Genomic DNA, 14,458 nt, shown 5'->3' with positions numbered 1-14,458 from the left:
TTCAGCCTAGCTCTGCATCAACAGGTAGGGAAGGAATGGCATGAGGGGAATGCGCTTTAAAACCTCTACAGGATCGGTGGGTCCCCCACGGGACAGTTGAGCTAACGCGATTAGCATGAGGTTGTAAGTAACAAGAACATTTCCCAAGACATAGACATATCTGATATTGGCAGAAAGCTTTAAATTGTTGTTAATCTAACTGCACTGTCCAATTTACATGAGCTATTACAGTGAAAGAATACCATACTATTGTTTGAGAAGAGTGCACAGTTATGAACGTAGATGTTAATAGGCCAATTAGGCACATGTTTGCAGTCTTGATACAACATTTTGAACAGAAATACACTGATTCATTGATCAATCTAAAACTTTGCATGTATACACCGCTGCAGTCTAGTGGCCAAAATCTGAACTGCACCTGGGCTGGAATAATAAATGATGGCCTTTCTCTTGCATTTCAAAGATTTCTTTGTATTATCTTTTACCAGATCTAATGTGTTATATTTTCCCACATTAATTTCACATTTCCACAAACTTCAAAGTGTTTCCTTTCAAATGGTGTCAAGAATATGCATGTCCTTGCTTCCGGTCCTGAGCTACAGGCAGTTAGATTTATATATTTATATGTCATTTTATGTGAAAATCAAAAGAATTGTCCGATCCTTAAGAGGATCATCATTATTAATGATCCTAACAGGTCAAGACACCGATAAATTGGCCTCTTCAAGGCGTTGGGGACTGAGAATCGACTGGACCTGAGGGCAGCAGCGGTACCAGATGTGCTAGATTTTCATCATGTCAGTGACTGAGGACGGGGTTGATTGCAGTGAAAATAGCTGCTGCCCCTGTTTCTCAGGCCTGACAGCATTCTCTCTCTGCTCATCTGGGGCTGACAAACGTTTAAATAGGTCAGCTCTGGGGCGAATCACACCACACGGTTTTAGTTGTGTTGCTCATTTTTAAAATCACTCCACCTGAAGCTGTTAATGAGAGAAGGATGGCGAGTCCGTCTCTTTGTGTGTCACATTTATGACGCTGCAGACCAAATGCATCATCTGATTGACATCATATATGGTAGTCGGATTGAGGAACTACATAGGGGTTTCAAGTTCGATCTTGCAAATCATGTTTTTGTCGAGTGTTTGTGGGAAAAAAAAACATTGATGTTTACATGGTCTCTCTGTGTAGGTCAATTGAAATCCCCATGTCGGAAATGAAATACCATAATAACATGGAGTTCATTATCCTCACTAGAGCTACTCACTAAAGGTGTATGGAACAGAATGGGGTCAGAATATGATGATGATGATGATGATGTTGAAGAAGACGGAGGAGAGTAAGCAGCTGTAAATCCTGTTACGTCACAGATTGGGAGCATGCCGCCTTGGGATGAGAAATGTGGCGACGGGAGAGAATGGTAGCACGCCAAAGTCCGCCCGGCGATCGGGATTACCGCCCTGTAAAAGCACACCTGATTGGTGCGATTTGGGATTAGACGTTTGTAAAACAAGACGTGATTGGAGAGCTCATTAGCGAAGCTACCGCATCACATCTGGCTCAAGTAGCAGAAATTACAACCATAGAAAAGCACATCTGATTGGAGGAGCACAGGTTACAGGCCTGTAAAAGCAAACCTGATTGGAGAAATGGAAATGTGGCTGCTGTGAATAGACATCCGATTGGTGTGTGTAGGATTATGGCATTTGAGTCCGATTGGATGGGAAAGCTTCCAGGCCCTGTGAAGTTTACGTCTGACTGTGGATTAGAGCTGCACAAATACATCATAGGTCCTAAAAATAGCATGTGGTCTCTAGAATAATCTCACAACGGATCAGACGTGGTCCAATATGGCTCAGATGAGACCTGGACACACACACACACACACACACACACACACACACATTCACAGATTCACTGACATATCTGTAGCATTTTTCTGGCATTAACCTAGAGAGTTGATGAAGATCTGGTCATTGACCCAGTCTCACACGCTCTCAATACCTGCCTGTCCACCTGTTCTGAACTATTGAGCGCACCCTGCAGGTGAAAGATGGCAGTGCACCCCCTATAGAATTGCCTATGGCGATGCCTTTGGAATTCCACATGGATACACCGAACACAACACATGTATCTAACCTGAACATGAACCACTTTCTTTATTCACTTTACATTTCAAATGTCACAGCAAGAAAGGGGATCTTCAACTCTACACATGTTGACAAAGGCCTACCTACAGGGTTAGAGTCAATTCCATTGTAATTCCAGTCATTTCCGGAAGTACACTGACATTTCAATGCTTTTCAATGAAGACAGTTTTGAATTGTAATTTGGTTTGCTCTCTGTATTGACTGGAATTTTAAATTGAATTGACCCCAACCCTGCCTACATGTAACATAAACATTCAGGCCCCGTACCCTGCCTTTTAATTTATTCATAACCCCCTGCGCTCTCCTAACCCTTTGTCCCGAACACTCTGTCTACCTCTGACTCACTCACACAGCGTCCCTCAGGTAACCTTTTGTCGTTATGCCAAACTTGTTTATCAAGCATTAATAATCCAGCATACTTGCCGGCAACGAGTCCGTCATTAATTCTTCAAATTGGGGTTCAGAATGAATTCAAAATGAGCTCTCCTCTTGGTTTCAGGGCTACCATGTGGCTATTTACCTCCTCAACGTTTGTCAAACCACTTTTGATTTATCTGTGAAGGACACGCCGCGCTACACTTTAAATTAGGTTCATTTCCTGGTTCTGTCGGCTGAAATAATTCATGTCAAATAATTTACTGGTCGCAGAGGTTGGCCACATGAAAGATGAAAGCAACACCTGGAGGAATTGCAGTAGTGAATAACCTTGATGAATTTAAATGTTTAAGTGGTTTTCAAATACTTGCCCTTTTTAGGAAATGAGAATGTTCCCTGGGGTACCAGTTGAGGCACCAGTATCGTGTAGAAATGAATAGCACTTGATATTGGCATCTCAATTAACTCGCGTCACATTTAATTCACCCATGGAAGTGTTATTATTGCAAAGTGGTCGTTGAGCAGTCCTAAGTGTTGCAGTGGCCTGATATCTTGTTGGCAGCATGATGAATATAAACGGTGTGAAAAATACTCTGTCTAGATGAGCTTACCAGATGTGCATGCTAACATTACTCTTCCCTGAAGTGGGGGGGAACCAGATTTCACAGTGGACTGCCAAGTTCACTGACATCAGCCTAGTAGCTCCACTCTTAAGACACCTGGTGAATGATCAAAACACGTAAACAAAGGAGCGGAGGTAAAGGTGAATACAGAGCGACGATATCCGTCCGTTGTGTTTGTGTGTAAAGCCCAGAGTACATAACACTACTGTTCCAACAGGACATTCAGTTCCATTCACTGACCATTTATCTAGTTCCTAATGAATCATGTTGGATTGGGAAGTTATGATGACCGTTCATCTAGTTCCTAATGAATCATGTTGGATTGGGAAGTTATGATGACCGTTCATCTAGTTCCTAATGAATCATGTTGGATTGGGAAGTCATGGTGACCGTTCATCTAGTACCTAATGAATCATGTTGGATTGGGAAGTCATGGTGACCCTTCATCTCATTCTGCTGTAAGGTGAAAGTGATTGGATGTACTGTAGCAATTCCTCTGGTGTTAGGAAACTGGACTGTAATCTGACCCTGCTGAATTTACAGATGCACCGGCTTGTACTTTTGGCGTTGTGTATCATTTACGCTACTTTGGCGTCTGGGAATGGAACACGGAAGCCACATGGAATACCTTTTTTAGCGTGGTCACTGTTAGCGTGGTCACTGTTAGCGTGAAAACCGGAGTAGAACAGGATCAGGCTTCTTGTCTTACAACCCAAGAGAAGATAACATTAACTCTGTAATTACAACGCGAGAGAATGCCACAGTCCTTGGGGTTAAGGTGTGTGTGTGTGTGTGTGTGTGCCTCAGACTGACGCCTTCTGTTTTGTCTCTCCTATAGATCACCAGAAGCTGGAAAGAGAGGCCAGGATTTGTCGTCTGCTCAAGCACCCCAATATCGGTTAGTCAAATACTGTACTAGTCTAACATCTGTGAATCAGTGTTCCACCTTCAGTTCCTCACTTTCTCCTGTCCTCCACTCCCCTGTCCCTGACCTTTTTAATCTCTTCCCTCTCCTTCACATTTAATCCCTCTCCTCTTTCTGTTCAATGTGCCAGCTGGCACTTCACTGGTAGCAGTAAGACAATCACTGTTATTCCATAATACACATGCGGAGTGCGCCCACACACACACTTGACCGTCTGTCTCAGTCCTGGCCAGCCCACTGTGCCAGGGAAACTATCCCATCATCCATGGCTAAAAAGAGTTAGAAAGGACCGGCCTTTTGCCTGGTAAAACAGCAATGTGTCCATCCCCAAGATATCTCACGCCTCAGGGATAAACCCCCACCTCCACACACTCCCATGTAGGCTATCCCCATTTTGAAGGTAACCAACCTTGATATGCCCCAAAGCCATTTTTAGGTGGATCCTGGTTAAATAAACATTGAAAGTCTGTTAAAACCAGACCTCGCCCACGTTCTCCCAGTCCCTTGCGGGCTGCCAAGGGACACACGGAGGCCAAGGCACTGTAAGACTTGACGACCACACTGGGTGTTGGTGTGGTTGTTTTCACACTGTTTGTTCTTTCCCGGGAAGAGAAGGATGAGGGGGGCGGAAGAACAAGACAATGATATGGGGGGGCATTTTGTTTGTCTATCGATGAGAAGACTTGGTGATAAAATGTATAACGTGGGAGACCATTGGAGGAAGAGTGGTTTGGGTGGCCATGTGTCTCAGTTGTCAGTCCTGGAGCTATTATTATTAGATAGGAATACTGGAGGAATACACACCCGATAGGAATACTGGAGCAGTACACACCAGATAGGAATACTGGAGCAATACACACCAGATAGGAATACTGGAGCAATACACACCAGATAGGAATACTGGAGCAATACACACCAGATAGGAATACTGGAGCAATACACACCAGATAGGAATACTGGAGCAATACACACCAGATAGCAATACTGGAGCAATACACACCAGATAGCAATACTGGAGCAATACACACCAGATAGCAATACTGGAGCAATACACACCAGATAGGGCAGACTGACCCAAGCCCCTGGCACATAGACTACTGCAGCATAGATACTGGAGACTGAGACGGGGGTGGTGTTTCAGGACACTGTAGCCATGTCCGATGATACCAGCTTGCACTTCACTGGTAGCAGTAAGACAATCGCACTGTTATTCCATAATAAACATGCGGGCGCGCGCCCACACACACACTTGACCGTCTGTCTCAGTCCTGGCCAGCCCACTGTGCCAGGGAAACTGTCCCATCATCCATGGCTAAAAAGAGTTAGAAAGGACCGGCCTTTTGCCTGGTAAAACAGCAATGTGTCCATCCCCAAGATATCTCACGCCTCAGGGATAAACCCCCACCTCCACACACTCCCATGTAGGCTATCCCCATTTTGAAGGTAACCAACCTTGATATGCCCCAAAGCCATTTTTAGGTGGATCCTGGGTAAATAAACATTGAAAGTCTGTTAACCAGACCTCGCCCACGTTCTCCCAGGCCCTTGCGGGCTGCCAAGGGACACACGGAGGCCAAGGAACTGTAAGACTTGACGACCACACTGGGTGTTGGTGTGGTTGTTTTCACACTGTTTGTTCTTTCCCGGGAAGAGAAGGATGAGGGGGGCGGAAGAACAAGACGATGATATGGGGGGGGAATTTTGTTTGTCTATCGATGAGAAGTCTTGGCGATAAAATGTATAACGTGGGAGGCCATTGGAGGAAGAGTGGTTTGGGTGGCCATGTGTCTCAGTTCTCAGTCCTGGAGCTATTATTATTGCCACCCCACACCACTAGAGGGATATCAAAAGACCACCAACTTTACTACCCGGGGCCTCCCGGGTGGCGCAGTGGTTAAGGGCTGTGCCATCAGAGACTCTGGGTTCGCGCCCAGGCTCTGTCGTAACCGGCCGCGACCGGGAGGTCCATGGGGCGACGCACAATTGGCCTAGCGTCGTCCGGGTTAGGGAGGGCTTGGTCGGTTGGGATGTCCTTGTCTCATCGCGCACCAGCGACTCCTGTGGCGGGCCGGCCGCAGTGCGCGCTAACCAAGGTTGCCAGGTACACAGTGTTTCCTCCGGCACATTGGTGCGGCTGGCTTCCGGGTTGGATGCGCGCTGTGTTAAGAAGCAGTGCGGCTAGGTTGGGTTGTGTATCGGAGGACGCAAGACTTTCAACCTTCGTCTTTCCCGAGCCTGTACGGGAGTTGTAGCGATGAGACAAGATAGTAGCTACTACAACAATTGGATACCACGAAATTGGGAAGAAAAAGGGGTAAATCAAAAAAATAAAAAATAAAAATAAAAAACAAATAAACTTTGGCCCATAAATCTCCTCCAGTGCACAAGCCCGAGGGTACGCAAGACCGGACAGGAAGATCAGGAAGATCACTTCAGTGACTCAACCCACTCAAGTTGTGTATAGCTAAAAAAAGGCATGACACACCCTTCTTAGGGACGGCATTGAAGGTCACTCGTAAGCCAGTGACTCAGCCCCCGTAATAGGGTCAGAGGCAGAGAATCCCAGTGGAGAAAAAGGAGCCTGTCAGGCACAGACAGCAATTGCTCCAGTGCCTTGCCGTTCACCTTCACACCCCTGGGCCAGACTACACTCAATCATAGGACCTACTGAAGAGATGAGTGTTCAGTAATGACTTAAAGATTGAGACCGAGTCTGCGTCTCTCGCATGGATAGGCAGACCATGCCATACAAATGGAGCTCTATAGGAGAAAGCCCTGCCAACAGCTGAGATGCTTAGAAATTCTAGAGACAATTAGAAGGCCTGCGTCTTGTGACCGTAGCGTACGTGTAGGTATGTACGGCAGGACCAAATCCGAAAGATAGGTAGGAGCAAGCCCATGTAACGCTTTGTAGGTTAGCAGTAAAACCTTGAAATCAGCCCTTGCCTTAACAGGAAGCCGTTGTAGAGCGGCTAGCACTGGAGTAATATGATACATTTTTTGGTTCTAGTCAAGATTCTTGCAGCCGTGTTTAGCACTAACTGAAGTTTATTTAGGGCTTTATCCGGGTCACCGGAGAGTAGAGCATTGCAGTAGTCTAACCTAGAAGTGACAAAAGCATGGATGAGCTTTTCTGCTAAATTTTACAACAAAAAGTTTCACATTTTTGCAACGTTACAAAAAAGCTGCCCTTTAAGTATTCTTTAGGTTCGTCAAAAGAGGGATCAGGATACAGAGTAACGCTGAGTTCAGTTTTATTTGAGACGACTATACAACCATCAAGATTCATTGTCAGATCAAACATGATAACATGAATGCCTAGCATGATGGATTACTGTCCTGTCTATTGAGTGTCTAAATCATCTGTCAGGTTTCATACCGTACCCTCATAGGGTGATGTCTCAAAACCTACCCTTCAAGGGCTAGCTATAGAGATAATAACCCAAGTGATTCTACACTCTTAGAAAAAAGAGTTCCAAAAGGGTTCTTCAGCTGTCCCCATAGGGTAAACATTTTGGGTTCCAGGTAGAACCATTTTGGGTTCCATGTAGAACCCTCTGTGAAAAGGCTTGTACGTGGAACCCAACACGGTTTTACTTGGAACCAAAAGGGTTCTAAGTGGCACCAACAAGGGTTTTTCAAAGGGTTCTGATATGGGGACAGCCGAAAGAACCCTTTTAGGTTCTAGAAAGCACCTTTTTTTCTTCTAAGAGTGTATTGAAGGAAGTTCCCATATTGCTACAGTATGCCATCTTTACTCTGTCTGAACATCCATCCCTCCTCCTTTGAGGTCATCCGTCTCAGTTTCATTCTCTGATTGGCTGGTGCGTGTAGCGATTGCTTCATTAGATGCCTCGGAGGCGGGATGTTATCTCCGACTGGGACCCAAGGGGATTCCTGTCCTCTTTCTCCATTTTATTTTTCCCTGACCTCTACCTTACCCTTTCTCCAACTCCTTTCTCTCCCCCCCCCCCCCTCCCCGTCTCTCTCACCCCCATCTCTCTCTCCCTCATCCATCTGTATAATATTATCACCCAGGGAAGTCGTTTTCCTCTTGTGTGTTAATTACACTGATGGCTGGCTAATTGGTTGTACCATATAAACCTAACATACCAACTTTGGCAAGGTCTCCTCATGGTCTTCCCTCTCCAAGGGTTGTGTTCATCTGTGCAGAGGATCAGGCCAAAATAGCTGGGTGTGTGCGACACCTGTTCAGAGACCCAAAACCCTAAGAATAGAACCGAGATTTGGCTGGGCCTGTTGACCACTCGGCCTGTCCTGCTGACCAATTGAAAGGCGGTAACACCTGACTGGCTGTTTCCTGCATGGTGACCCGTGTAGCCCTTGGCTTTAAGATGCTGTACGCTGTAAATAAGTAACGGTTCCTGGAGGATCCTTTAGGGGTTCTTCAGATTGAAACTGTGAGGAAACCGCTATAAGTCCATAATGTAGAGGCCTGTGGGATATTCATTGAAGAGGAAAGGGAAGAGGATACTACATGTGATCTCCATAACATAACAATACGCCTCCTTGTCTGTATACCTACAGACACAAAAGTGAACAGTTCAGTCATCTGCACTCAATACAGCCAGCCTTCAACATGTTCTTATAGCCTACATATTCTTACCTATTTGTTGATTGATATTCATTGAATTGTGTCCATTTTCTGTTTTAAGAAAGATTTGCACAAATATGAAAAGACAGATGGTATCATCATAAAACAATATAAATTTAGATCATACAAGGGACAAACCTTACCTTTTTTATATTGAGTTCTTTACAATGTTCAGTTAAGTGCCTGTACCTGCTGTCCTTTTAAATTCAAATCAAAATGTTTCAGTTGGGCAGTTCGGTTCCTGCAAGAACCCCCACCAACTAAGGAGGTTCCTCGATGAACCCCACCTATGGGGTTCTTGGAAGAACCTTTTTTTGGGGGCAATTTTCTAAGGTTCTTCAGAGAACTTTGAGGATCTAAGAAGAACCCTGGTTGTGAACCCCTCATGTTTAGACTATAGGACATCGGGGTTATATGACGACATGTATCAAGGCAGACTGCTCCAAATACAGTTCACTGAACTCTCAACAGGGTCATATTTCAACAGGAAGCATTTATACGTCCTGTATGATGTGTCCGTCATATGAAAGCGTTTTGTACGCTATAGGACGTGATATTGATGTGGTTAAGCATTCATTATTGATTGATGTGTTGGGAAGTGGGCTGATATGGCACAATACATCAACAAGACATCTCCTGACACATTAAAGGAAATGCCCATTGAACACGTTTGGGATGTGTAGTACCATTGATGTGAACCTCTGCTGTATTGTGTTCTGAGTCTGTCTCCGTGAGATGAATGGGGAGTTTGTACGGCCTCCGAGGTTTATTATGGATTCAATTGAGTCAGGCAGGAGCGAGGACGTTTAAATCAGGGTCATTTGTGTAATGGATGAGGTTCTCTTCCTCACTGACTTTTTAAAAATTTTCTTTGCCTGGCACACAGACCACACGCACGCACGCACGCACGCACGCACGCACACACACAAGCACAGACTGGATGACTAAATGGTTCCGTCTGAAGTGCATAATTTCTAATCAGACTTTTGCTTTCTCTCTCTCTTCCTCTCATCCCCCTCTCGCTCATTTGCTCTCATCCCATTCCCCTCCCCTCTCACTCGCTCTCATCATCCCCACTCGCTCTCACCCCCCCCCCACTCCTCTTTCTCTCGCTTGCTCTCATCCCCTCCCCCCTCCTCTCGCTCTCATCCCCTCCCCCCTCCTCTTGCTCTCTCTCACACAGTGAGGCTCCATGACAGCATATCAGAGGAGGGATTCCACTACCTGGTCTTTGACTTGTAAGTACAATGTTTCTTTCAATATAATCGACCCCAACCATCCGACCAGTGGTGTATAACCCACCGTCGACCCCAACCATCCGACCAGTGGTGTATAACCCACCATCGACCCCAACCATCCGACCAGTGGTGTATAACCCACCGTCGACCCCAACCATCCGACCAGTGGTGTATAACCCACCATCGACCCCAACCATCCGACCAGTGGTGTATAACCCACCGTCGACCCCAACCATCTGGCCAGTGGTATAACCCACCGTCGACCCCAACCATCCGACCAGTGGTGTATAACCCACCGTCGACCCCAACCATCTGGCCAGTGGTATAACCCACCGTCGACCCCAACCATCTGACCAGTGGTGTAACCCACCGTCGACCCCAACCATCCGACCAGTGGTGTAACCCACCGTCGACCCCAACCATCCGACCAGTGGTATAACCCACCGTCGACCCCAACCATCCGACCAGTGGTATAACCCACCGTCAACCCCAACCATCCGACCAGTGGTGTAACCCACCGTCGACCCCAACCATCCGACCAGTGGTGTAACACACCGTCGACCCCGACCATCTGACCAGTGGTGTAACACACCGTTGACCCCAACCATCCGACCAGTGGTATAATCCACCGTCGACCCCAACCATCTGACCAGTGGTATAACCCACCGTCGACCCCAACCATCTGACCAGTGGTATAATCCACCGTCGACCCCAACCATCTGACCAGTGGTATAACCCACCGTCGACCCCAACCATCTGACCAGTGGTGTAACCCACCGTCGACCCCAACCATCCGACCAGTGGTGTAACCCACCGTCGACCCCAACCATCCGACCAGTGGTGTAACCCACCGTCGACCCCAACCATCTGGCCAGTGGTGTAACCCACCGTCGACCCCAACCATCCGACCAGTGGTGTATAACCCACCGTCGACCCCAACCATCTGGCCAGTGGTGTAACCCACCGTCGACCCCAACCATCCGACCAGTGGTGTAACCCACCGTCGACCCCAACCATCCGACCAGTGGTGTAACCCACCGTCGACCCCAACCATCCGACCAGTGGTGTAACCCACCGTCGACCCCAACCATCCGACCAGTGGTGTATAACCCACCGTCGACCCCAACCATCCGACCAGTGGTGTATAACCCACCGTCGACCACAACCATCTGGCCAGTGGTGTAACCCACCGTCGACCCCAACCATCTGGCCAGTGGTGTAACCCACCGTCGACCCCAACCATCCGACCAGTGGTGTAACCCACCGTCGACCCCAACCATCCGACCAGTGGTGTGTAACCCACCGTCGACCCCAACCATCCGACCAGTGGTGTAACCCACCGTCGACCCCAACCATCTGGCCAGTGGTGTAACCCACCGTCGACCCCAACCATCCGACCAGTGGTGTATAACCCACCGTCGACCCCAACCATCCGACCAGTGGTGTAACCCACCGTCGACCCCAACCATCTGGCCAGTGGTGTATAACCTACCGTCGACCCCAACCATCCGACCAGTGGTGTATAACCCACCGTCGACCCCAACCATCCGACCAGTGGTGTATAACCCACCGTCGACCCCAACCATCCGACCAGTGGTGTATAACCCACCGTCGACCCCAACCATCTGGCCAGTGGTGTATAACCCACCGTCGACCCCAACCATCTGGCCAGTGGTGTATAACCCACCGTCGACCCCAACCATCCGACCAGTGGTGTATAACCCACCGTCGACCCCAACCATCCGACCAGTGGTGTAACCCACCGTCGACCCCAACCATCTGACCAGTGGTGTAACACACCGTCGACCCCAACCATCTGACCAGTGGTGTATAACCCACCGTCGACCCCAACCATCTGGCCAGTGGTGTAACCCACCGTCGACCCCGACCATCTGACCAGTGGTGTAACACACCGTCGACCCCAACCATCCGACCAGTGGTGTATGCAAGACATAGCTTCAGCCACAATGTCCTACAGTGACCAGAAACAATACAATCCCTTCGTGGCTTTCTAAGATATGTACAGTATCCTTAAACACCTAGTTCAGTAGGCCTGCAGTGTTATTGGATTTAGAAACTATTCTTACTTCAAAAGTGAATAGGTTATTTGGGTTTAATCAATCTAACCCAAATTTAGAAGAGAATAAGAGAAGGAATCTGATCACTCTTCAAATACACACACGCGCACGCACACACACACACACACACACACACACACACACACACACACACACACACACACACACACACACACACACACACACACAGGGCATGAGCTTAGGTAAGGTAAACAAAGCTGGCGAACATTTCCACTAGAGCAAATCGCAGGACGGCGTTGTCCTCCTGTCAGTGGGGCATCATGGGAGATTAGCAGCGGGCATGTTCCCCCGGTGTCGTCCGCCTCCTCCATCTGTTTCATGTCCTCACTCCCCCTGCTCTCCTCCCCAACACACTCTCCATTACTGCTTTATTACAGAATTATCTTATTCAATGGGTGGGTGTGTGTGTGTGCGCGCGCGAATGGATATTATAACACTACACAGGAATCACTGATGTTTGTATGTACCGGTGTTCTGTATGAGTACTGTGTTCTGTATGAGCACTGTGTTCTGTATGAGCACTGTGTTCTGTATGAGCACTGTGTTCTGTATGAGCACTGTGTTCTGTATGAGCACTGTGTTCTGTATGGGTACTGTGTACTGTATGAGTACTGTGTACTGTATGTTTACTGTATGAGTACTGTGTACTGTATGAATACTGTGTTCTGTATGAGCACTGTGTTCTGTATGGGTACTGTGTACTGTATGAGCACTGTGTACTGTATGAGCACTGTGTTCTGTATGAGTACTGTGTTCTGTATGAGCACTGTGTTCTGTATGAGTACTGTGTTCTGTATGGGTACTGTATGGGTACTGTGTACTGTATGAGTACTGTGTACTGTATGTTTACTGTATGAGTACTGTGTACTGTATGAATACTGTGTTCTGTATGAGCACTGTGTTCTGTATGAGCACTGTGTTCTGTATGAGCACTGTGTTCTGTATGGGTACTGTGTACTGTATGAGTACTGTGTTCTGTATGGGTACTGTGTACTGTATGAGTACTGTGTACTGTATGAGTACTGTGTACTGTATGAGTACTGTGTACTGTATGAGTACTGTGTACTGTATGAGTACTGTGTACTGTATGGGTACTGTGTACTGTATGAGTACTGTGTTCTGTATGAGTACTGTGTTCTGTATGAGCACTGTGTTCTGTATGGGTACTGTGTACTGTATGAGTACTGTGTTCTGTATGGGTACTGTGTACTGTATGGGTACTGTGTACTGTATGGGTACTGTGTACTGTATGAATACTGTGTTCTGTATGAATACTGTGTTCTGTATGAATACTGTGTTCTGTATGAGTACTGTGTTCTGTATGAGCACTGTGTTCTGTATGAGTACTGTGTTCTGTATGAGCACTGTGTTCTGTATGGGTACTGTGTACTGTATGGGTACTGTGTACTGTATGGGTACTGTGTACTGTATGAGTACTGTGTACTGTATGAGTACTGTGTTCTGTATGAGTACTGTGTTCTGTATGGGTACTGTGTACTGTATGAGTACTGTGTTCTGTATGGGTACTGTGTACTGTATGGGTACTGTGTACTGTATGAGTACTGTATGAGTACTGTGTACTGTATGAATACTGTGTTCTGTATGAATACTGTGTTCTGTATGAGTACTGTGTTCTGTATGAGCACTGTGTTCTGTATGAGTACTGTGTTCTGTATGGGTACTGTGTACTGTATGAGTACTGTGTTCTGTATGGGTACTGTGTTCTGTATGTGTACTGTATGGGTACTGTGTACTGTATGGGTACTGTGTACTGTATGTTTACTGTATGAGTACTGTGTACTGTATGTTTACTGTATGAGTACTGTGTTCTGTATGAGTACTGTGTTCTGTATGGGTACTGTGTACTGTATGAGTACTGTGTTCTGTATGGGTACTGTGTACTGTATGAGTACTGTGTTCTGTATGGGTACTGTGTACTGTATGTTTACTGTATGAGTACTGTGTACTGTATAAATACTGTGTTCTGTATGAGTACTGTGTACTGTATGAGTACTGTGTTCTGTATGGGTACTGTGTACTGTATGAGTACTGTGTACTGTATGAGTACTGTGTACTGTGTTCTGTATGGGTACTGTGTACTGTATGGGTACTGTGTACTGTATGAGTACTGTGTTCTGTATGAGTTCTGTATGAGTACTGTGTACTGTATGAGTACTGTGTTCTGTATGAGTACTGTGTACTGTATAAGTACTGTATGTTTACTGTATGAGTACTGTGTTCTGTATGGGTACTGTGTACTGTATGAGTACTGTATGTTTACTGTATGAGTACTGTGTACTGTATGAGTACTGTGTACTGTATGAGTACTGTGTACTCAGCTCTTTGCTACACCATGTTCCTTGGTTGTATGCACACTGTAAATGTAGTCATTGTTAGATAAACCTGAATACTAATTATATTTTGTCTGTGTGTGTG

The 14,458-nt window shown here is 46.5% G+C and overlaps 1 protein-coding gene across 20 annotated transcripts in view; it reads left to right on the top strand.

Moving 5' to 3' along the window:
• Window positions 1-14,458, top strand: part of LOC139379081 (calcium/calmodulin-dependent protein kinase type II delta chain) — a 94,435-nt gene that overhangs the window by 43,167 nt on the left and 36,810 nt on the right. For all 20 annotated transcript variants that reach the window (XR_011628365.1, XR_011628366.1, XM_071121865.1 and 17 more), the window contains 2 exons: window positions 3,984-4,043; window positions 9,869-9,923. Coding sequence is in view for 18 of the 20 variants with exons in the window: in XM_071121865.1 (XP_070977966.1) it covers window positions 3,984-4,043; window positions 9,869-9,923 (115 nt within the window). In the remaining 2 variants the exon portion in view is untranslated. The remainder of the gene's footprint in view (window positions 1-3,983; window positions 4,044-9,868; window positions 9,924-14,458) is intronic.

The sequence above is a fragment of the Oncorhynchus clarkii genome, chromosome 21, assembly GCF_045791955.1.
Source record: "Oncorhynchus clarkii lewisi isolate Uvic-CL-2024 chromosome 21, UVic_Ocla_1.0, whole genome shotgun sequence".
In the NCBI taxonomy this organism is placed as follows: Eukaryota; Metazoa; Chordata; class Actinopteri; order Salmoniformes; family Salmonidae; genus Oncorhynchus; species Oncorhynchus clarkii.
Note: the sequence above shows the minus strand (reverse complement) of the source record. Positions and strands in the feature narration are given on the sequence as shown.